This window comes from Crocodylus porosus, unplaced genomic scaffold (assembly GCF_001723895.1).
Source record: "Crocodylus porosus isolate Cpor-Errol unplaced genomic scaffold, CroPor_comp1, whole genome shotgun sequence".
NCBI lineage: Eukaryota > Metazoa > Chordata > Crocodylia > Crocodylidae > Crocodylus > Crocodylus porosus.
Genome location: NW_017728951.1, coordinates 50263210 through 50286716, shown reverse-complemented (window position 1 = coordinate 50286716; position 23507 = coordinate 50263210). Strand labels below are relative to the sequence as shown.

Here is a 23507-nt window from a genome sequence, read left to right as displayed (position 1 = left end):
CAGTATTCCTAAGTACTGGCCAAGAAAATTAACCCAATTTGAACATAAATAGATGTCTGGGAGGCACTAGACTGCCAATGGTTAGTGCTGATTTAGTTAAGGAGCACTTGGAGGGGCTGGATGGGTACAAGTCAGCTGGCTCAGATGACCTCCATCCATGGCTGCGGAAGGAATTGGCCAGTGTCATAGCTGAGCCGCTGGCATGGCTGTTTGAGCACTCACGGTGCTCCGGCCAGGTCCCTGAGGACTGGAAAAGGGCCAACATGGTGCCCATTTTTAAGAAGGGGAGAAGGGATGAGCCAGGTAACTTTAAGCCAGTCAGTCTTACCTCTATCCTTGGGAAAACACTGCAAAAAATCATTAGAGAGCGCATTTATGAATGCCCAGCAGGGGAAATGATGCTGAAAGGAAACCAGCATGGTTTTGTCACAGGTAGATCCTGCTTGACAAACCTTACAGCCGTTTATGACCAGGTAACACACTGCCTTGACACTGGAGCTGAGGCAGATGTCATCTACCTGGATTTTAAGGCCTTCAATACAGTTTTGCATCCTGTTCTCATAAGGAAGCTAGCAGGCTGTGGAGTGGACGCTGACACAGTCAGGTGGGTGGCCAACTGGCTTAGGGACCGGACCCAGACAGTGGTGGTGGGTGGGTCATTTTTGGCCTGGAAGGAGGTGGGCAGTGGGGTCCTGCAGCGTTCAGTCCTTGGACTGGTGTTATATCGTCATCAGGGTATGGAGAGCACCCTGTCCAAGTTCACAGATGACACCAAGTTATGGGGCAAAGTTAACACAACAGAGGGCAGGGAGCAGATACAGGCTGATTTCACAGGTTGGATCAATGGGCAGAACAAAACAGATGCAATTCAACAAAGACAAATGCAAGGTACTCCACCTAGGGAGGAGGAATCCCCAGCACACCTATAGGTTGGGGGATGACCTCAGTAGCTCAGTGGCTGAAAGGGATCTTGGAGTCATAGTTGACTCCAAGATGAACATGAGCTGGCAGTGTAATGAAAACATCAACAAAGCCAATCGCACCTTATCATGCATTAGCAGATGCACGATCAATAGATCAAGGGAGGTAATGCTCCCCCTCCACATGACATTGGTCAGGCCGCAGTTGGAGTACTGTGTCCAGTTTAGGGCACCACACCTGAAGACGAATGAGGAGAATCTGGAGAGGATCCAGGGGAGGGCCTGCGAGGGGAGGTTGAGGCACCTGGATCTCTTTAGCCCTCACAAGAGACATCTGAGAAGAGACTTTGTGGCAGCCTATAAGTTTACCTAGGGAGGACAACAGAGAATTGGAGATGTTTTATTTACTAGGGCACCCCTATGAGTAACTAGGAAAAATGGGTACAAACTAGTGGAGAGTAGATTCAGGTTAGATATTAGGAAGAAATTTTCACAGTAAGGGTGGCCAGGATCTGGAACAGGATGCCAAGAGAGGTGGTACTATCACCTAACATGGAGGTCTTCAAGAGGAGGCTAGTTCGGCACCTGGCTGGTTGTCTGACCTCGGTCCTCTTTCCTGCCTGGGGCAGAGGGTCAGACATGATGATCCTTCAGGGTCCCTTCTGACTCTACAATCTATGAATCTATGAATACAACATGGGAAGAAAAAGTCTGGTGGCATTTCTTATCCAGCAAAAAGTCCAAAGTGTCTGAATTTAACCTAATGTTCCTTGTCAAGAAGCCAGTCCACCTTGAATTTGCAGAGCCCTTCTGTCCACAGTTTCGTTACTGTGGATAGGTTCTGGAAAACCTCACTTCATGTACTAGAGTCAATATTTGTTTCACAGTCCAAAGACCATCTCTGACATATGGTATTAGAAATGTCTACCAACATTGCAGCTGAAGCTGGAGATGCACCTCTTACAGAGAATTGTTTAGCATATCAGGGTCTTTTTTTCTTGCAGTAGTTGAGAGGTCATAACATAATAGACACTATTAACACTGCAGGCAATGTCAATGCAGAACATTGTATAGATCCTGTTCTGTTGGAAGACCATGATTCCTTCTCTACCCAAGCCAAATTGTTTTGGAGACAGATCAACTTCTCTAATGACAGGTGGGATAACTAGCAGAACAACCATTAAAAGTAGAAAGTACCATTAAAAGTAGAAAGTACCAACAATGATTCTTATATTCCAGGACCCTGATTAGTCCCTCAGATATGCAGTCAGAGTTGTAAGTATATTTTAGGTGTAATTGGGCTCTAGATAATTGGAATTAAGGGCTACGGTTTGATTATCATTTCAAACAATAACAAACAACTGAATGTATAAATTTAATATATTAATTACTGACTCAGATGTATATACATTTAGCTATGGCAAGACAGCATATACAGCACTTAAAAAATAGCAATCCCTGCTAAGTTCTGAAACAAAAACAATAGGACTTTAGGTTTTTCATTGTTGTTACAGCAGTATCTAGAGGACCCAACACAGGCCATTGTTGTAGTTGCTATCATATTAACACCCTGACCAGAAGTGTTCACAATATGAGTGAGTGACAAAACAAAGAATAAGTGGCAAAACAAAGTAACTTGTTTAAAGACTTGTAGCAAGACTGAGAGCAGAACCCAGGTTTTCTGACTCTTGGAGCATGACCCTGATTCTGTACTATGCCCAGGAGTGCCCCAAAGCAGTACACCCTATTTGCTTCTTATTTGTGCACAACAACATCTGAAAATGAGGCAATATAGTCAGCTTAGAAAGGACCTGAGCACATGCCCAGTGCCATTCTTAGGTGGTCTGTGTTGGGTATGCTTATGCATACACAGGGTTAAAAGTTCCTGCATGCTCCATTTCTGGGAGCTGGTGTGAGCTAGTGAATGAGGCATATTTCACAGCAGTAGGTCTCAATGCGGTGTGAAAGCAGCGTGGACAAGTCTAGTCTCATATCCTGTCTACTAGATCATGCTTGTCTTTCTGTCTGTCTGCACGATCTCATAATTAATGAAAAGCCCCAACAGCAATAAATAAAACAGAGCAATTTGGAAAAAAAAAAGGCCAGCAATATGTCAAGAGACTAAAACCTGATTTGTGTTGTATAGCATTTGGAGGCATAAAGTTCAATAAAACGTACATAAGCAAAGGCTTATAAGCATCCAATTTAAGATTCAGAAAACGGAGGCTCTTTTACTTGTCTTTATTATGTGTAAAATTGAGGTATCCATCCTTGATGTCTTGACAGTGCTTGTCTTTGTAATGAGACATTTACCATTGTCGCAGAGCATGTGGGTGCCCTGTGCCTGAAACAGGCGGCTTAAGAGAGGCCTCTAGCGGTGAGAAGGGGGAGGCACAGCTGCCAGTCACCAGGGCAGCACAGGTGCTAGTTGCTGGGGCAACCAGCGAAAATCCCTGACAGGAAGGGGCAAGGCTTAGCCCTTCTTAAACCCAGGCAGGAGGTCAGGTTGGCAGTTCCTCCTCTGGCAGCCAAGGAGTGAGGAGCTTGGCCAGTGTGGAAAGAAGGCCAAAGTGGCTGCAGCAGTATCTGTGGGTTGCTGCCATGAGCTGGAGTATTTTGCCTGGTAGGGGTTTTGACTGGACGGTTTTAGCTTTATGTTATAGCCCGGGGGCTTTGTGTTTGTGTTTACTGTTTAACCGGAGGACCGGGTGAGACTATAAGGGGTTGGAGGAGGCCTCATAGGAACTCCATGATAGCGTGGAGTCTCCTGGTGCCGGAGGGGGCGCAGCTTTGTTTGGGGGGGTGCATTGGCCCAGCCCCGGAGCTAGGGAGGGCAGCAAAGAGCCCCGGAGCTAAAGGGGGCAGCGAGAAGCCCTGAGAGCAAACGAAGGGCCAAGTCATAATAACACGGCCCAAGTCAGATTACAATAGCACCGTCTGCGAGGCTTGGGCTGCAGTGTAGGGGAGGAAAAGGAGCCACAGATAGTGCCACTTGTCATCGGGGTGCATATAAATGGGCAGCCTCCTGCTAATTACAGCAATCTATTAAATACATATGATCAAGGCGTGGCAGATGAGTAAGCAGGCGGTTGGCCCATTACAGGAGGGCGGAGCCATACCTGGAGAGGCTCCAATAGTGGCACTCCTGTCACAATGGTGCACTGGCCAGGAAGTGTTTATACGGCAGTAGGCTTTGTAAGACGCTGGGTCACTGGCTTGAAAAAGAGGACCCTTGGGCCCGTGTGGAGAGGGAAAAGAGGACAAACACTGACCCCTGGACCAGAGTCGAGGAAACAAGATTTGGAGAGGCCACACCAAGTGGTACAAGGCCCGCAGGATCCAGCAGCAGGACAATCAACCCTGCAAGCCAGTATGATGAGAAATACTCAACCCGGCCCACCGGAGCAGGTAGGAATGTGCGGCAATGCAGCCCAAGTTAGCTGCAAGGTGGCAGATGTGCTGACCGCACCGGTGGTAGAAGTAACCATAGAGGGAAAAAGAGTGGTGGCTATGATAGACTAGGGCTCAGCACAGACCATGGTACAGAGTGATGTGTTAACATCAAGGGAGATGAGGAGAGTGGATCGGGCGAAGGAGCAGTGTTGGTGCGGGGACCTCCTCGATTTTGACAGGGTGAGGGTCACTCTACAAGTAGGCAATAAGACCTGCCGGATGCTCGTGGGGGTCGTAGACCATTTACCCTACCCCGTGGTACTGGGCTGTGACTGGCCCGAGTGGTTAGAAGAAGTAGTGGGTGTGAGGCACAAGGTGACTGCGGAGGGGTTCATAGGTGAAGCTGAGCAACCCTCCCCCAAAGAGGAAGCAGGACAGAAGGTGGATATTGCCCCGCTGGAGGAAGATGAACACTTTCAGCTGGAACAAAGTCGAGGCGCGGATTTTAGGTGGGCACTACAGGAACACCTCAGTCGGAGAAACAATGAGGTATTGAGGCCAGAGCTGATGAGAACAACCCCAAGGTTCAAGGTGAGGAATGGCCTCCTATACCAGGTTGAGCAAGGGAAGCCAGAAGGAGAGGAGGTTGCCCAGCTGTTGATCCCGCAGCGGTATCGATGGGCTTTGTTGAAGGTGGCCCATGAACTTCCCATGGGCGGGCATCTAGGCCGGGACAAGACACAAATACTTATTCGAGCAAGATTTTATTGGCCAGGTATGATGGGGGAAGTTGCAAGATACTGTGCTTCGTGTCCTGTCTGCCAAAAAACAAACCCAAGGCAGCCGCAAGAGCCCCTTTAGTCCCGACGCCTCTGGTAGAGTTTCCCTTTGAGAGGGTGGCAGTAGACATTGTTGGGCCTCTCCCTTGAAGTAGCGCAGGAAACCAGTACATATTGGTCGTACTGGATTATGCGACACGGTACCCGGAAGCTGTGCCAATGCGGACAGTGTCCACGCCAAAGGTGGCCAATGAGGTCTTGAAAATATTCTCCCGGGTAGGACTCCCTAGAGCACTTTTAACCAATTAGGGAACAAATTTTACGTCACAGGTGTTCGAGGCAGTGAGTAAAGCCTTGGGGATTAAGCATCTGAAGACAGCTGTGTATCATCCCCAGACAGACAGGCTGGTGGAACGGTTTAATCAGACGCTGAAACAGATGCTGAGAAAGTTCGTGGTAGAGAGCCCTCAAAATTGGGACAGGATGATACCTCCTCTTCTGTTTGCAGTACGAGAGGCACCCCAGGCATCCACTGGGTTTTCAACTTTTGAATTATTATATGGTCGGCAACCGAGGGGAATCCTGGATCTAATTAAAGAGAGGTGGGAAGAAAAACAGAGTAATGACCAGAACATCATTCAATATGTGATCCAACTGCGGGAACGCCTTGAAGCGGCTCGAACCTTGGTTTTAGGAAACCTCAGGGAAGCCCAGCAGCATCAAGTAAGGCATTACAACAGAGGCACCCGGAAAAGGGAGCTTGACGTGGGGGACCGCGTGTTGGTCCTACTTCCTGACAGTGAAAGTAAGTTGCTTGCCCGGTGGCAGGGACCCTATGAAATCATACGCCGAGTGGGGCCCATGGACTATGAGGTTCACCATACAGATAAGAAAAAAAAGAAGCAAGTGTACCACATCAACATGTTAAAGAAGTGGGAGACCCAGGAGTGTATGTACTTTGCCCCTCATCCCGAGGAATTAGAGTTGGGGACCCATGTTAAGGAAGGAAAGTGGACCAGAGGACGTAGAGCTGGCCCTGCGCTTGTCAAAAGAACAGAGGAGACAGGCTGCTGAGCTAGTCAAGGAATTTGAACATGTATTCCGGGGATCCCCAGGGGAAGCTCAGGGGGTGGTACACCGGATAAAAACTCCTCCGGGCCAGGTGATACGTGAGAGTTGGAGACGGATTCCCCAGCGGCTCCAGGGCCAGATAAAAGCCAAACTGGCAATGATGCTGGAGCAAGGTATAATATGCGAATCACATAGTGACTGGCGAAGCCCCACCGTAGCGGTACCTAAGCCTGATGGAAAGATCCGCCTCTGCGTTGATTATAGGAAGGTAAACGCAGCGGCCAAGTTTGACGCCTATCCAATGCCCAGAGTGGAAGAGCTGATAGAAAACATTGGGCAGGCATGCTACATTTCCACTTTAGACCTGACAAAGGGTTACTGGCAGATCCCAGTGGCACCCAAGGATCAAGAAAATACAGCATTCGCCACCCCATGGGGGCTCTTCCAGTTCCGACACATGCCATTTGGGCTGCATGGAGCTACAGCTACGTTCCAGCAGCTAATGGACAGAGTATTGTCTCCCCATGGGGGTTACGCTGTAGCATATATTGATGATATCATTATATATATATATATGGAGGGCTGGGATGAACATCTCGCCATGTTAAGAGCTGTAGTGCAAGACCTAAGGAGAACGGGGTTGACAGCCAATCCCAGGAAGTGTACAATAGGAAAGGAGGAAACACAGTACCTGGGGTTCCTAGTTAGAAGCGGGAAGGTGAGACCATTTCTGAGCAAAGTGGAGGCTGTACAGAGGTATCAGGCACCCCATACCAAGAGACAAGTCAGGGCCTTCTTGGGGCTGGCCAGTTATTATAGAAAATTTGTACCCCATTTTGCAGACGTAGTTGTACCGTTAACGGAAATGATAAAAGCAGGGGCCCCAACTAAAGTAAGATGGACGCCGGAGGCAGAGAAGGCATTCCGAACGGTAAAGGATGCACTATGCCGAAAACCACTTCTATATACACCCAATTTTAACAAACCTTTCCTGGTGCAGACCGATGCGTCAGATGTGGCCATCGGTGCAGTATTGGTGCAAAGGGATGGAGAAGATGAACATCCTATAGCCTACATGAGTAGGAAGCTACACCCACCGGAACGGAATTATGCCACAGTTGAGAAGCAGTGTCTCACCATTAAGTGGGCCATCGAAACATTACGACACTACTTATTAGGGCGGGAGTTCACGTTGGTTACAGATCGTGCATCCCTGCGCTGGTTGCAGAGTATGAAAACCAATAATGTAAGACTCATGAGGTGGGCCCTCAGCCTCCAACCGTATTGTTTTAAAGTGGAACACCGCCCAGGAACCCAGAGCATCTGGGTGCCAACTTCCTTTCAAGACAGTACGAGGAAGAAGAGGGACCAGAAGGAACAGAGGGACCCTGGATAAGAGAAAGAACAGGGGGGCGGATATTTCGAGGCCCTACCCTCGCTGCTAGGAGACCGAGTGACCCCTCCAATTCTGGGATCTCCCAGGAGGGTGCCCGTCAGGAGTGGCAGCTGGAGGAGAAAAGCCAAGCTGAAGGAGGGCAACTGGGGTGAGGCAGGGGAACGGCAGGGAGACGGACTCCTAACGATGAGGATGGCGTGTCAGCCGCCTTCATCAGGGGGACACGCCCTGCCCAGGGCTATCCTCGAGAACCTTCCTCCCTGGTTTAAACAACCGGCCTAAGCGGCACCCTACCAAGGTTGGCTAGTGTGGGGGGACTACCTGTGGTGGGTTACTCCCAACAAATCCCACACGGTGCACCTTGGGTAAAAGGCAAGAAGGAGGCGCCTAAAAACTTCCACCTCCTATACCTAAATGGCTGAGTGCCGGAGGAAATGGCCGAGAGGAGAACCCCAGGCGGAGGGAACACATGACGAAAGAAGTACTTGGCTCGGTGAGTTTGGAGTAAAAGTGGGGGAGGTGTGTCACAGAGCACTTGGGTGCCCTGTGCCTGAAACAGGGGCAGCTCAAGAGAGGCCCCTAGCAGTGAGAAGGGGGAGGCGCAGCTGCCAGTCACTAGGGCAGCACAGGTGCTGGTTGCTGGGGCAACCAGCAAAACCCCCTGACAGGAAGGGGCAGGGCTTAGCCCTTCGTAAACCCAGGCAGGAGGCCAGGTTGGCAGTTCCTCCTCTGGCAGCCAAGGAGTGAGGAGCTTGGCCAGTGCGGAAAGAAGGCCAAAGTGGCTGCAGCAGTATCCGTGGGTTGCTGCCGTGAGCTGGAGTATTTTGCCTGGTAGGGGTTTTGACTGGACGGTTTTAGCTTTATGTTATAGCCCGGGGGCCTTGTGTTTGTGTTTACTGTTTAACCGGAGGACCGCGTGAGGCTATAAGGGGTTGGAGGAGGCCTCATAGGAGCTCCACGATAGCGTGGAGTCTCCTGGCGCCGGAGGGGGCACAGCTTTGTTTGGGGGGTGCATTGGCCCAGCCCCGGAGGTAGGGGGGGCAGCAAAGAGCCCCGGAGCTAAAGGGGGCAGCGAGAAGCCCTAAGAGTGAGGAGGGGCAGTGAGGAGCCCTGAGAGCAAATGAAGGGCCGAGTCGTAATAACACGGCCCAAGTCAGATTACAACAGCACCATCTGAGAGGCTTGGGCTGCAGTGTAGGGAAGGAAAAGGAGCCACAGATAGCACCCCGTCATCGGGGCGCATATTAATTAGCAGCCTCCCGCTAATTGCAGCAATCTATTAAATACATATGATCAAGGCGTGGCAGATGAGTAAGCAGGCGGTTGGCCCATTACAGGGGGGCGGAGCCATACCCAGAGAGGCTCCAGTAGTGGCACTCCTGTCATAACCATACACTGCTTCTGGAGATGATCTCAGGTTGCAGCTATGAGTTTTATCAAGTGGATAAACAGTAAAGGGGTTAGTTTGCTCCAGAATAATTTTTCTCATGCTGGCTTTTTATTTTCAATCTCTCTCTTATATCAGACTTTTTTTTTTTTTTTTTTCTGAGTACTCACTCTAAAAATTCAGCCTGGTACTTTTTGACCAGATCAGCACCAGCAATGAAATATATATTCATATATGCATTAAATTCTCTCCTCAGTTGCATCTTTGCATCTCTGTTGTCTTCAGATGTATCTCTCATCTCTTTCACTGGGCACAGAATTTGGCCTACAGAGGGTAAATGAGCCGGGAAGGAGTTCAGTTCATTCTCTCATAGTTGACTTGGCTCTGCAAGACTACCAAAAGGAAAAACTAGAGAAACCAAAATATAGAGACCGATTTGATGACCAGCAGAAAGATTCACAATGGTTTCAGAGGGCTTAGGGTAAGTCAGCTGATCTGATGTTTTTACATGTGCATGGGCAGAAGAATGTTGCCAGTAACAGGTTGGTTGAACTTGTTTTTGTGTCTTTACAAATGTTTAACAAAGCAAGTTGTCTAGGAAGAGAAGCCAAATTAAATATTTCCTAACCATATAATTGCTTGTGGATAGTTACAGATGACCTGGAAGACAAAATGCTGATGGGCTCCCTGTCCATCAAATATCTTCAGGCACAAACATTGCTGGTTGCACCTGGAAAGAGTTTGAACATAATTTATGTAAGAGGTCTTACATAAATTATGTGAAATGCAGCCATATGCTATATTTCTTAAGAATTCCTCAGATATTCTTTGGAATGAAGAGTAACTCTGTGCAGGTCTGCAGGATAAGTTTAAATAATTGAATAGAAATATGGGTGCCCAAAGGAGAACTGCAAAGGCAAAATGTGCTCCCTTCAAGTTCAGTGGAATTAATGATATGCATTAAGTGACTCATCCATTTGTGTCTGTTTTGAATTGTTTTGTTTCTTTGTCAAACTGTACAATGGAGTCATTAGAAGTCTATGTGTGGATTCTTGGTTTTGCTTGCATTTCACCTTATTTCAATTTTAGATAAAAATAGCAAATCAGGAAGAGCAAAATTTGATATGTTTGCAATTCCTTGTAGGGCTAGTGAGCTAAAATGTAAATGCTCTCTGCTCTCAGTAGAACACCTTTGAAACTTTCATACAGAACGGTTTTCTTTCAGGTGTTTGCGTGTTCTCATTGCATTTGTATCATGTGCCATGCAGAAGTAATGTTTGTATTTAAGAAGGAATGTTTGTCACTTTAGTATTATTTCACTTTAAAAGTTAATATGATATTAGAATGTTATCCATTAACTGGAGTTAATATAATTTACCAGTTGGTTTGCGTTATTCTAGTCATCTAAAAATGACAAACATTTCTTTTTTAAAGTGGCAGGTTTTTATAAATGGTATAAATGTACTGTTTATCCATATTGTATATGACTGGGGCAGCGCCTTGTCATCAGTGGAATGATGACAGTTAACATCAGCAGAATATTTCCGAATTATGTATACTTAGTTTGTGAATTTTATGCTGTTAAGTGTGGTTGCCCTGTGGGGTCAGGCCAACTCACAGAATCTTAATATTGTGCTGTTAGACAGGAGGGTGTAACATAATTGCACATATACAAACACACAAATCAATCAGCTGCATACACATGCATACTACCAGCTCAGGCACATACACATCCAAACCAGCCTAGGCACATGCATACCTATTACCAATTCAAGCACATACACTATACATCCCAGAAGTTAGACACAGATCACTAATTCATATGCCATACACACACACACACACACACACACACACACACACACACACTAGCAACTCAGATACATGCACATTCAAAATAATTACTTGAGGTTCATGCACACCTATCACCAGTTTAAGCCCATACATGCTACACACACAAAATTTAGACAGAATCAGTTACCAACACCTGCACATTCAGTACACATACGTGGATTACTAAATCATATACCACACACACACACACAATGATATCTATATATGTGTATTCACTAATTTACACACATACCACCCACCTACACATACACACAAGTGAGTTCCTAAGTTGGGTATTGTGATATGTATGTCCTTGGTGTACTTGGGATACCTGGGGAAAGGTTAAGGTAAGAAAGTAGAAGTGTAGGGAGTGAAAGTTACCAGGACTGGGATTAGAACTGGTAGAGTACAGGGGCCTAGGCTGAAGAACTGAGGCTTGGGGGTAACTTTAGGTTAATTGATAAAAAGACCACTCCCAAAGCCTGCAGAACAGGGAAGCATGCCAGTTGAGTCTGGGACTGGAGCCAGAGCTACAGGGGAGCTGAAAAGGTAGATGGGGAGGGGAAAAATGGGACTAAGGGAAAGTGTGAGGGTTAAAGAGGGCTCTGGATGTGGGGAGCCAGAGAATGGCTCTGGGGCAGCTAGAGAAGTTGCAGGGAGTGGCAATAGGTGCTGGGAGCTGGATAAAGGCTCCAGCTGCTGGAGAAAACTGCAGGACAGCCATGAGAAGCTGGGGGCAGGGACAGGGATGATTACAGAAGGTGCGGGGGAAGCCTGAAAACAGAGGCAGACAGCAGAAAATCACAGGAAAAACAGCAGGTGGCAGGGCAGCAGGAAAGCAGAGAAAAGTAGCAGAAAGTCACAGGGAAAAGGCAGTAGGAGCAGGGGAGGCTGAGAGGTGGCAGAGAAGGGGAGATGGAATTGGGAGATTGGAAAACTAGCAGAGAGGGTGGGGGACTAGAGGAGAGAGAGAGAATGAGGCTAGAATTTAAGATAGGGAAGGGACTGGGATATAGTAAAACATGACCCAACTCAGGGTTGCAAATGACAATGGTTTTATTGAACAGGGGAGATGGTGACACAATATCTTATTGTTTCCCTTACACGCACACGCACACACGCGCGCGCACACACACGCGCACACACAATGGCAGCAGGGGTTAGAGAGGCTTGGTGCAGGGGCTGAAATCCACTGAAGTCCAGGAAGAGAGAGTCCAAATTGTAGGAGGAGGTGTGCAGGTAATATCTACCTATCCCAGGCTGGAAAGGGGTCCTTGTCCAGTAGGTGTTGTCTGGAGGGGGGGGTCACTGGCAGGGCTCCTCGGTGGATAGGTGGTGTGGAATGGTGCTGATCTACATGGAGAGGGCATCCCACTGGGTCTGTCTTCACTGCCCCTTTTTATAAGGGCAGACCTTGTGTGACCCTATTAACAGGATGAATGCTCAGGCAAGGGTCAGCCCTTGGCATACTGAGCATGTGTGCTCCATGCAGGGATGTGCAGTTTCGGGTGTCTGTAATAGAGAGAGTTGCTGGTTCTGCAGGGTCTTTTGTCTTTCAAATGCTGATCTTGTCTCTGTTCCTGGGTGAGGTCCGTGGTTCCTGAATGAATCAATGCGAGGTGATGGCCCAGTCATTACAGGCCATTTAGTAGAGGCCTGCCAGCATTGTATTTCAATCATTACCAATCACACTCATTCATCGGGGAACCAATTTACATGTGAGGGGTACAATGAATCTTTGTTGCAACATGGGATGCCCAGGCAGAGGACAGAAGATGGAGGCTTGACATTTAAACGGAAACTTGACATGACTTTGGTTCACTTATAAACCCATACAAACCATACAAATATCCATACAATATCCATATGAAACAATAAAAATCAACACAAAAATGATAATACAATATAAAAAAGTAAAAATCAATACAAGCCCAATAATAATAAAATATAAAACAGTGGATATCCAAAACCAAAAACTTGCTACCAAAATAAAAATGTTTAAAGCTTATCCTACATCTTAACTTACTTATTCTCTCTCCCTCTCTATTCCCTTTAGATAAGTAAGTCAGACATGGTTGGGGAAGTGGAGTGAATGCAATAAGAAAAAGAAAGAAAAGAAAAACTGGGCGTTTTGCTACAGTGTGACCCATGTTCACTTTTTGGATGCTCTTCTTCAAAGTGGCCCTTGTCTAATGGTAAACCAAAGCGGTGTTCTTTGTAGTGTCTATTCCACGTCATTGGTAATTAAAGATGGGTAAACGCTGCAGGAAATTACAGGTGAACATTCACAGGAGCAAATTATTGTTCTCAGCAATGTAGGCAAAAAGTAGAAATTTCACAAATACTTACAGAAATAAGTATTCATGCAAATAAACTAAGACTTAGTAAGCTTTTCTGAAGTTTTACAATAGGTGCTGAGATTCTGCCCAAAGTCAACAGACACGTACACAAAGCCTGTCTGTCTGTCTGTCATTCTACCACGGACAGTGACAACCTATAAAAAAAAAGCTTTAAGTAGCCAACCTGAACAGTGGCTTTCTTTGATTCTTTTTGTAACGGAATCCCAGCTGTATATAAATATCATGTTTCCCTCTCTTAGGCTCAGGTTGGCTGCATTCCAAAAGAAGCCAGCCTCCATCATAAAGATTTTCTAACCAGGAAAGCCTGTTTAGAAAAAAACATGCATATTTCATTTAAGTCTCTCAGAAACACCGCGACAGTCATTGCATGCCTAGTTGCTGTGGCCCAACAGAAGATGTGAAAATTCTGGTTGCTTTAATTAACAAAGCAGAGGAAAAGAAAGAAAGTATAAATAGAGGTTATTTATGACATCTCATAGGGTAAAACAGAAGAATCTATTGCTCAGGTATTAGATCATAGAGGTTATTTCTTTTTACAGCAGTGAGCACAAAGCGGATGGAATTGAAAAAGACCTTTCAGGATGGAATCCTGAAAGCAACAGAAGATGTATGCAAATAATAATAATAATCATATTGTTCATAACAAACTTAATCTCTACATTTTTTTAGCTAGGAAAGAAATGAGTTTATACAATCTTCTAAGTCATGCAACTATAGCATAAGTCTGGGGACACTCACAGCACACAACCCTGCACTAGGGGAAAGTTAACCTGAAGGAGCTCCTGAATTGAACTGCAGTCAGAACTCCTACACTAACACCTGGCTAACTGAATTCTTATGCCAATCAATTATTCACAGCCTGAATAGTGATAGTTTTGGGGTAGTAAGTTAATAAGTGAAAAATCCCGAAGTTAACTTTCTCCCCTGATAGGAAATGGGATCTTCCAGTTTCCTCACATGATTATCCAGGCACTTTCACTTTTCCATATATAGGAGGAACTCACAGACTGACAGCTCAAACTAGGTAGAAGTACAATCCTCAGACCCATGCAAACTCAGTGTGCATGCACACACACAGAACTCAAATTCAGGATTTTGTAGAAAGCTGTAATTGAAAGAACTGGGAGCCCTGCTGATAAAGAAGCTTATCCTTCTGGCCTAAAAAGGGGAAGGCACTAGAGGCAGAAGTCTTGAAGTACTATTTTGAATAACCCATCAAGAAAAGCATCAAAATCATGAATGGGCCAGTAGATGGCTTATATGACCACACTCTGGATGATGAATGGGAATTCATGTTTACCTCTGAATCAGTAGGAGAAGGGCATCCAGGTAAGTAAAAGGCTATGGTAGATACAGACAAGTTAAAACATTTTTTGTAGAATCTGTTTTAGAAAGTTTGGCGAAGAATCCAGCCAATGGATTGGATGGGTGTTAGTAATAGCATAGTCTAATTTTCTTGCAGGAGATTTATCTATGCAGATTTTAAAACCCTTGTGATTATGGTGCTACCAGCACTCTAGAATTTCACATATTAACTGTGTGACCTGTGTGGCGTTTTGCCCTTGCTTCTTTTCTAGTTATTTTCTGAGTGTTCTGCAGTGGACTACTTTGGAGACACTGCTGCCTCCCTGATAGGCTCAGGTTTCACATTTTGACAGAGCTGCATTGCTCACCTCTCCAATTCCATATACTTGTGGCCTTGTGAACCTCTCCTGCATACATGTCTTAAACTGTCAGCCAGCAGTGACGGGTATATTGCTAGGCAAGCTATTTAAAACCTTTTAAAAATCCTTAGCCCCAGTAGCTGTGCATGGTAGCACCACTGACATTTTCTCCTTGCGTCATCTGTTTTATTGATAAGACATATGGAATTGCTTAAGCAAATAGCGGCCAGTTATTTGCTAAATTTAATTTATTCTCAGTAGATCTTAATTCAGTTTTATTGAAAACAAATGATCATCTAAACATGCAGCTTATGTCAACAAAAAGTGTTCCCTCAAATGAGGGCAAGGGACAATAGGCTGTTTGATGTCCTGAAAGTGTATTTATTTTAGAAAACCATTTGGCATCCTGCTCCTTTTTGCTATGACAAGGCTTCCCAGGTCAGTGTGCACACTTGTAAAAGTAAATAATCAAAGGATGGGATGACCTTAGAAGAAGAGAAAGGTCAATGTCAAAACCAAATCCAATCTAAACCTCCAGTAGCTTATGGCCATTGTTCCTTGTTGTTCCAGGGGGTGCCCTGGTAAACAGATCGTCTTTTACTTCATGTTGCTCTCCGCTTATGAATTTGTACACCTCCACAAGGTCCCCTCTCATTCTTCTCTTGAAGAGGCTAAAGAGGTTGAGGTCCCTTAGCTTTTCCTCATAGGGCCTACCCTGCAGGCCTCTAATCAGACAAGTGGCTCTTCTTTGGACCCTCTCCAGGTTGTCTGCATCCCGCTTGAATTGCGGCATCCAGAACTGGACACAGTACTCCAGCTGCGACCTGACCAGTACCACATAGAGAGGGAAAATCACCTCCCTGGACCTGTTTGTGAAGCACCTATGGATGCACAACAAGATGCCATTGGCTCTGTCAACTACTTCATCACATTGATGACTCATGTTCATCTTGGAGTCAACAGTGACTCCAAGATCTCTTTCTGCCTCAGTGGTGCTGAGAAGGCTGCTTCCTAGCCTATAGGTATGATGGCAATTCTTTCTCCCTAGATGCAGCATCTTGCACTTGTCCTTATTGAATTGCATCCTGTTGCTCTCTGCCCACTTCCTCAATCTGTCTAGCTCAGCCTCGATCTGGTTCCTCTTCTCCAGGGTGTTAGCTTTTCCCCATATTTTTGTGTCATCTGCAAATTTGGACAGGGTGCTTCCCACCCCCTCATACAGATCACCGATGAAGACGTTGAACAGCATTGGCCCTAGAACTGAGCCTTGAGGGACACCACTGCACACATCTTTCCATGTTGACACCAACCCATCTACCACCACTCTCTGTGTGACCCTTGAGCCAGTTTGCTACCCAGTGTGATTGTTCAGGCCAATCACACTACTGCAGATATATGTGTTCTGCAAAGCCAGCAGACCTGACTACCTGCCTTCAGGTCTGTAACATTATTGTAAGGGGTTTTCAGTTTGGACAGCACTGGAGTATGTCAGACTAAGTTCTAAAATCCTACTTTCTTGATACGCTTGATAATTGCCCAACCTACTTCATTCCTAGCCCCTTTTCATTCTCTTATTTGATCCTGCAGTGTAACCACAAAATACTGATTTGGGGACAGTATAGTCATATCCACTGCAAGAGACTTGGGACGTATAACAAAAGAATGAATTTATGGCAGGATTGTTTGCTGAGTGTTACATATAGAAAATAAAGATGTTTTACTGACTGTATGCATTTTGGCTAAATGGCTGCATAGTATAAAGTGATTGGGGATAGTAAAGTACACTGTATTACTGCAAAATAATGTGTACGATAAAATTCCCTGCACTGTGCAGCGCTGTTAACTGCTGCAAGCTGGACTTGTCCAAACAGCAAGTGAGAGCTCTTCATAACAGGAGACAGGGGCAGGCAGGGGTACTTAGGAAACTGTTACAAAGCACTAAAACAGACAAACGCACATTAAACGTGAACACATCTCATTTTGTGATTAGGGAAGATGAGGAATTAGTTATGCGATTTTGGAGATGGGACAAACTAAACTCCAAGATCTAGATGACCCCAGTTTTTCAAGCAACATTAGAGTCAAGCAGTGTAGCAAAGCTCATTATGTAATTAATAAATAAAATTACATTGTCTAACTCTGAAAAGCCTGCAGTTTGGTTCCCAAACATTTATGCCAAAATTTACTATGGTTTTGATTCACTTGGATTTGTAGCTTTGGTTCTGTGCTTATGTTGGTTATATCCACGTGACACTATGCAGTGGCATGCAGAAATACCCAAGTTAACTTGGGTATCAGAAGCAACCTAGGTTGATGCAACACATCTTCAGGACTAATGAACCTACTTCTCAGCAATACTAATACAGCTGTACTGCTTCTGAGGCTAATCTATTTCCTTCAGAGCTAACTTGGGAACCTCTGTATAGTACTGTATTTTACCATGAGATATACCCTTATGCTGATGAGATTCCATTCTCTTTAGTGAACTTGCTCCTGATTTACACTGGCAGAAATGGGAGGGGAAACCTGATACCTTTTCTGAGCTTCTAGTGAGCATAAGCCTAACAAGTGAGAGTACTGTACAAATTTAAATCTGTGACTAAGTAAGGTAATTCTCAGCCAAAGTGGCTCAGCTCCACCAGATTTCTTGCTAAAATCGTATGAAACTGCATATTACCCTGTGTGTCAACTTAAAATTGTTTCATGCTTACTCTTTCTGTATTTGATATTGCAAACATAGCAGTTTAACCTTGATGATTACTTATCTCCTATATGCAATAGTATAATAATTGCCACTTGAAAACACTTGAAAGAACAAAGATCAGTTTCTGTGGCAGATTGTTATGGTGTAACTTTTATAACCATTGAGGATCTGCTTCCCTCTTTTCATGTAAATTTACAAGGGAGAGGAAATATAGGGTATATTTTATTTATTTATGTATTTAAATGTAACCTCACCTATCACACACGACATATTGCACACAATAAAAAATGCCTCAAATCAACAAAAAATAGCAGTGATCTCTGATAATAATTAATGAATTGCTGTTATGCAAGCTGCGTTGTGCTTTCAAAGGCATTGCTGTTTGGCAATGGTGCGTCGTGCTTTCAAAGGCATTGTGTTTCCCTGAGACAGATTGTCTTATAGGACTTAAAGCCAAAACCCTTCCCCCATTAAATGTATCTGATATAATTAAGATCAAAATTTTAAGCAGAACTAAAACATTAGTTTTATTATAATAGGATAGAGATTACAAAAGGTCAAGAAATGCAAATTCCTACAGCAAACTTTTACTGATCACTTGACTTCTCTGTATATTTTATAACACACATTTAACAATATATTCAGTAATATAGTAGATCAAACATCCAACAATGAGAGAGAATAATTGCAAAGTATTATACACCTATTCAATGTGGCTGGGTTAATATCACTTTCTGATCCCTTTCACTTTGAACAGGACAATTATTATGTTTCACTATCACAAGTATTTCATTGAACTTACCTATGAATCATTTAAAAATGGAAATGTGGGTGGTGATACTTTGTATAGCCTCCATTAGTAGTGAAAGGCTAGTCAAAAAATTGCCACTGAACCTGTTTTTAAATGAAAAATGGGGTTTTCAAGAAAATGAACACTTTGATAGAAAGTGCTCATCTCAGAAAGGTATTTTGTTTTTAAATAAAAAAATTGAAAATTCTTGGGGTTTTGCCACTTTTAGATGAATATTTACATGCTTTGCTATTTTTTTAGTTGATATAAATAACGCCCCCCCCCCACAAAAAAGTGTTTCAAATGTCCCTTGTCTTTGATAAAAAGTCAACATTTTCTCTGGGAGGCATCCCCTCAGTTTCCAATGAAAATAGAACTGAAGTCTTCTAAGCACTTCATGGTTGTAAAGTAGGTGTCATTAATAGGCAGTGTGCAAATTATGTATATGCACACCGCAAATGGCCTGCAAAAATGCTGAATAGTAACTTTCAGTATGGTGTTCAGTTCTGAACCAAAGTTTATTAGTAAATAGACTTCCCCAAAGTAAAGGGAAGTCTTTTCATGTGTATGTAATATGAAATCCCTACCTAATGGAACATAACACACTGGGACAATCTGCATTAGTTTATGTAATAAATAATGTAGACATACAGAAATTCATAATGTATGGTCAGGCTTCTCAGAAAACTATGATTAGTGAGCTATATTGGGCAACCGTATCACTTATGTCATGAATACTATACATGACATGAGCCATTGGGCTACCTGTTATTATTTATCTGTTTGCATTTAGTAAATTACTGAAAATAGTACTTGAAATATTGTTGTACTCAGGTTCATCCTTGCAAATGCTATTTTTTCAAATATTTATTCACGTATCCTATTTATTTGCAGGGTATATGAGACTTTCAGCTATCCGCATTGAAAACTGTATCTGGGAACTGAAAACCAATCTGTGTTCTCTACAATCTCTTGCATCATAATAAATCCTCTGTACTCCAAAATCAACTGACAGACTTGATAATGATGCATGAGGCATAACAGAACTAATCTTGCTTTTCTCTTAGTTATTGTATATTTGTCCTGGAGCACTGTTGATGATAGTAAATTCTCATTTTTAGCGATAAAATAAGTAGATATTGTGCAAAAAGACTTAGAGTATAAGAAAGGAGTATAGTTTTGCATGACAGCAGGATCTATTTTTGTCTGACAGAAAATGGATTCGTTAAGGAAGTGCCTAGTTCACTTCGCTGTTAGACTATAATATTTTTAACATTATCAGAGTCATTTAGGAAGCTGTATCCTTGATGATATTACTACTCAGGATTAATGTATTAATCATGGATTTCTAAGAAAATCAGTTGTACCATTTGAAATATTATATTTAGTTTATTAGTTATTACATTTGAAATCCTTTAAAGAGAACTAGAGTACCTATAACAACAGTTTGCTATTTATTACAGATCAGGTATTTCCATTTTTCTTGAAAGATTCTTTTAGTTACTACCACTGTTTATAGCAGAGACTGTTGTCAATCAGTTAAGCCACGGAGTCCAGGGCTAGGAACAGACATTACACATAAACCGATTTAAGTGATCAGAAACTGGGTTAAACCTGTAACAGAACAGATGTTCAGTCCACATAAACCAGTTTGAAAATGACTGAAATTGGTTTGAGATAAACCTGGTTGAGTGATAATAATCAGTTATCAGTTTGATTTGGATCAAACCAGTTTATGCAATGTCTGTCCCAGACCCCTTCGTAGTTTAAGTTAAATCAGAGTCCCCCAGCATCCCAGCGTGCTTTCTGGGCTGGGCAGGGCTCTCTGCTCCAGAGAGCTGGACTGGCCCCTCTCTTCTGCTCCCTGGATGCAGGTCTAGACTTCAGTTACGGAGCATCTGCCTGACTTCCTCCTGCACCTCCTCTCCCACCACTCCCTGCTGAAGCAGGGATTCCCTTCTGCCTTATACAGACACCTTTCAGCATTACCTAGCAGACCACACGCTGGCTATGGTCTGTGCTGTGGGGGACAGGACAAAGGCAGACAGGACAGTGTTGGCCTAGGGCTTGTTGGAACTAATCAACAGGTAGCTGGTAATGTCCCTCCATTCCTTCCTTGGAAAAAGAACATCTTGAACTAATGAGAGAAGCTTTTGGTTTCTTAATGGGCTGATAAACACTGAGTTAGGGGCAAAAACACTGTGTTATCAACTCCCTGCTGGGCTGCTGGCTGGGGGGGATGGGGAGGGAGGCGGGACCCCTCCCTAATCACAGCCTGACCACAACCCTCCTCAGCTCAGCACTGTGGAAGGGAGGGCAGGGCTTCTCTAGTATCCCCAGCTTCTAGTCTGAGCCACTGCAGGCATGTGCCTGCATTTCTAGTATGAAAAGGGAATGTCAATCCACCTCGAAATCAGTTCCAGCGTTGCAGGTTAGACTAAGCTGCAAAGATTGAATCAATTCAGGCTCAGGCTTTTTGAATGTTTGTCTGTAACCCAGAAGTCCTTCTCCATTAGCAGAAGGCCAGAGTGACATTTTGAACGTACAGCACTTCTGTAAATCAGGACCTTTTTTAATTTGGAGTGTGTGAGGAGGTACTTAGCCTGAAGAGGGCTGAAATGCAGCTTCAAGCAGTCATTAGTTAAGATTCTGCTTGATTGAAAGCCTGGGGGTCAGCTGTAACTGATATGCAGAGAGAGTTAAGAACTTAGGAGCAGAGTGGGGTAGTTGATGTGCTGAAGAAAAAGCACAGAGCTTGGTCTGCTCTTCTCTAGGCCTGGAAAAGAGATCACAGGTTTTGGCTCTGTTTGTTATTTGCATGTTTGCTTGTTTTGTTAGTTGCTTTGTTTGCTGTGCGGACAAGGTTGCCCCAGATAAAATAAATGGGCTTGAAACATGAACTCAGAGTGGATTGTCCTTGATAATGAAGCTGAGTGACTTGCTTACAGACAGACTTATGCAAAAGTGTTCATATATACTGGGCACCATTAATTTCCAGATGAAATTTTAGTTATCTCCTTAAGTTAAATATGGGATACTTAATGCAGTGTTATTATGAAATATCTTAAACATTATCTTTCTCTCTGTAGTCAGCAAGAACTATTTTGATAAAAGATTAACACTTTGGTTATCCACCTTCATTATGTTTGGATTCCCAGTAGAATTCCTAAGGGTCGCTCTCTTTGGATAACCAGGAAATTAATGAAGGGAATCACAGACAATACCTTCAAATCACCTTCATATTATTCTCAAGATAGGCTAAGGGTCTCTACTTTGTGTGTGAAGCCAGTGACTTTCTTCTCATTTAGTAGATATAAAGAGCTTCCAATACTTTTAATCAACTTTCTGGAGGGTAGTGCATCCCCAGAGATTGTCCCTTACTCTCTTTTGAAGCAAATAAAGCAGTAATGAGATAATGAGCAGACATATCCTGCCATACTTGGCAACTAATAAAGGACTTGGATAGCTGAGATCAGAAAGTTATTTAACTTATATAGCATGTAGTATAGTATATGCAAAGCCTCCTATGCAGAATCACTGTTAAAATCTGGAACAGCTTGTTGAATTTTATATTGGGGACCAAAACTAACAGGAAGATGAATTTCCCTAAATTAAATTTACAGATCAGGTGATTGGCCAATTCCAACAGATATACCAATACCTAGATCAATGATGCTTCAGATCGGGACACTATGATTACAGTCAGAGATTGCACAAATTCTCTCATTTTAATTTAAATCATAGAGAAGTTGTTAGCACAGTAGATGATGAAGTGATTTTTCAATAAAGTAAAATCTCAGCATGAATTTTAAGTCTGGAAGGAACCATTATATTGTCTCTCTGACCTCCTTCATAACATATGCTGTGCAGTTTCATAGTAATTCCTGAAAGCCTGTACATTCTGACTGAACTAGCCTATATCTTTTTTAAACAGGTATTTAATTTTGATCTGGAGGTTTCAACACATCAGTCTACCACATCTCCTGGTAAATTCTACCAATGATTAATTATCCTTCCACTTAAGATTTTGCACCTACTTTCCAATCTGAATTTGTCTTGTTTGACTTTACAGTCAGTTTATCTTCTTATGTCATGTTCTGCTAGGTTAAGCAGAAATCTTATCAGAAATTCCCTTTATGTACAAGTCCTTTTACATCTTGATAAAGCTACCTCTTACTTTCTTTTGATAAATTCAAGTGAAATTCACTCAGTTTATAATAAGGAATGCTTCCCAGAATGCAAATTCTTCTTGGAGTTCTTTTCAGGATCTTGTTCCATTTGTCAGTAAACTGTTTGGAATTTGGATCTCAGAACCAGACACAGTATACCAGTAATCCTTTCATTAAAGTCATGTACATAGATAATATCACCTCATTACATATTATTCCACAGTTACATACCTCCTAGGAGAACATTTGCCTTCTTGGCCACAGCATCACACTAGAAATTCATTTGCAGTTGGTTATCCATTATGCCCCTCAAGCCTTTTTCAGTGTTAATGTTTTCCAGGATCCATTCCCTTGTTTTTTAAGAAGAGCCAATGTTATTTGCTCTTAGAAGTCTACATTTTTTTTGTATGTCCCAAAGGCAAGCAGGAGAGGTACCTTGAATCACTAACCCATAAGATATATCATAGAGGTTAAATATTTTCTTAGCAACAGATTTCCAAGCCAATGCACAAAGCATAACACTGTTTCACAAGTGGCACTCATAATGAGATGCTGCCTCTAGTATGTGGTCCCATTAACTAGGCATAGGGCAGCCACAGCAGGGATTTGGGGATAGAGTTGTAGCAAGGCCCAACATCAAGGATAGTATTGAAAAAGGCCCAACATGGAAGACTACAGTAGTGTCAGAAGCCCCAAATTATGCTCCTGTGCAGAATACTTGATTTCATGCATGCCTGAGGTTTGCAAAAAGTAGGTTTGATTATTCAGGCACTTGGATCTCATTGAACTTGTATCAAATAACTTAACTGACAAGTTTTAGAAAAAAATACTACCCATTAAATATATCTGAAGATAAATACTGGTTTCTGACCATGGAGGACCAGTCAGATGCTTAACTCTGTTTGTTAGACAAGTTCATCTTTTATTAATACCCTTTCTGTAGCTGTAAAACCAGGAACCCATACCTGTTCTTTTTAGCATGTGAGAATCTTGAATCTTTGTGCTTGGTGTATAATGGTATAGAACCATCCCCAAGTCCTT

At 43.5% G+C, this 23507-nt stretch overlaps 1 protein-coding gene across 1 annotated transcript in view; it reads left to right on the top strand.

The window, feature by feature from the left end:
• Positions 1-14130: 14130 nt before the first annotated feature.
• MAT1A (methionine adenosyltransferase 1A) overlaps positions 14131-23507 on the top strand; it is a 33538-nt gene continuing 24161 nt past the window's right edge. The window contains exon 1 of the mRNA XM_019555977.1: positions 14131-14468. Coding sequence (XP_019411522.1) covers positions 14375-14468 — 94 coding nt within the window. The 5' untranslated portion in view covers positions 14131-14374. The remainder of the gene's footprint in view (positions 14469-23507) is intronic.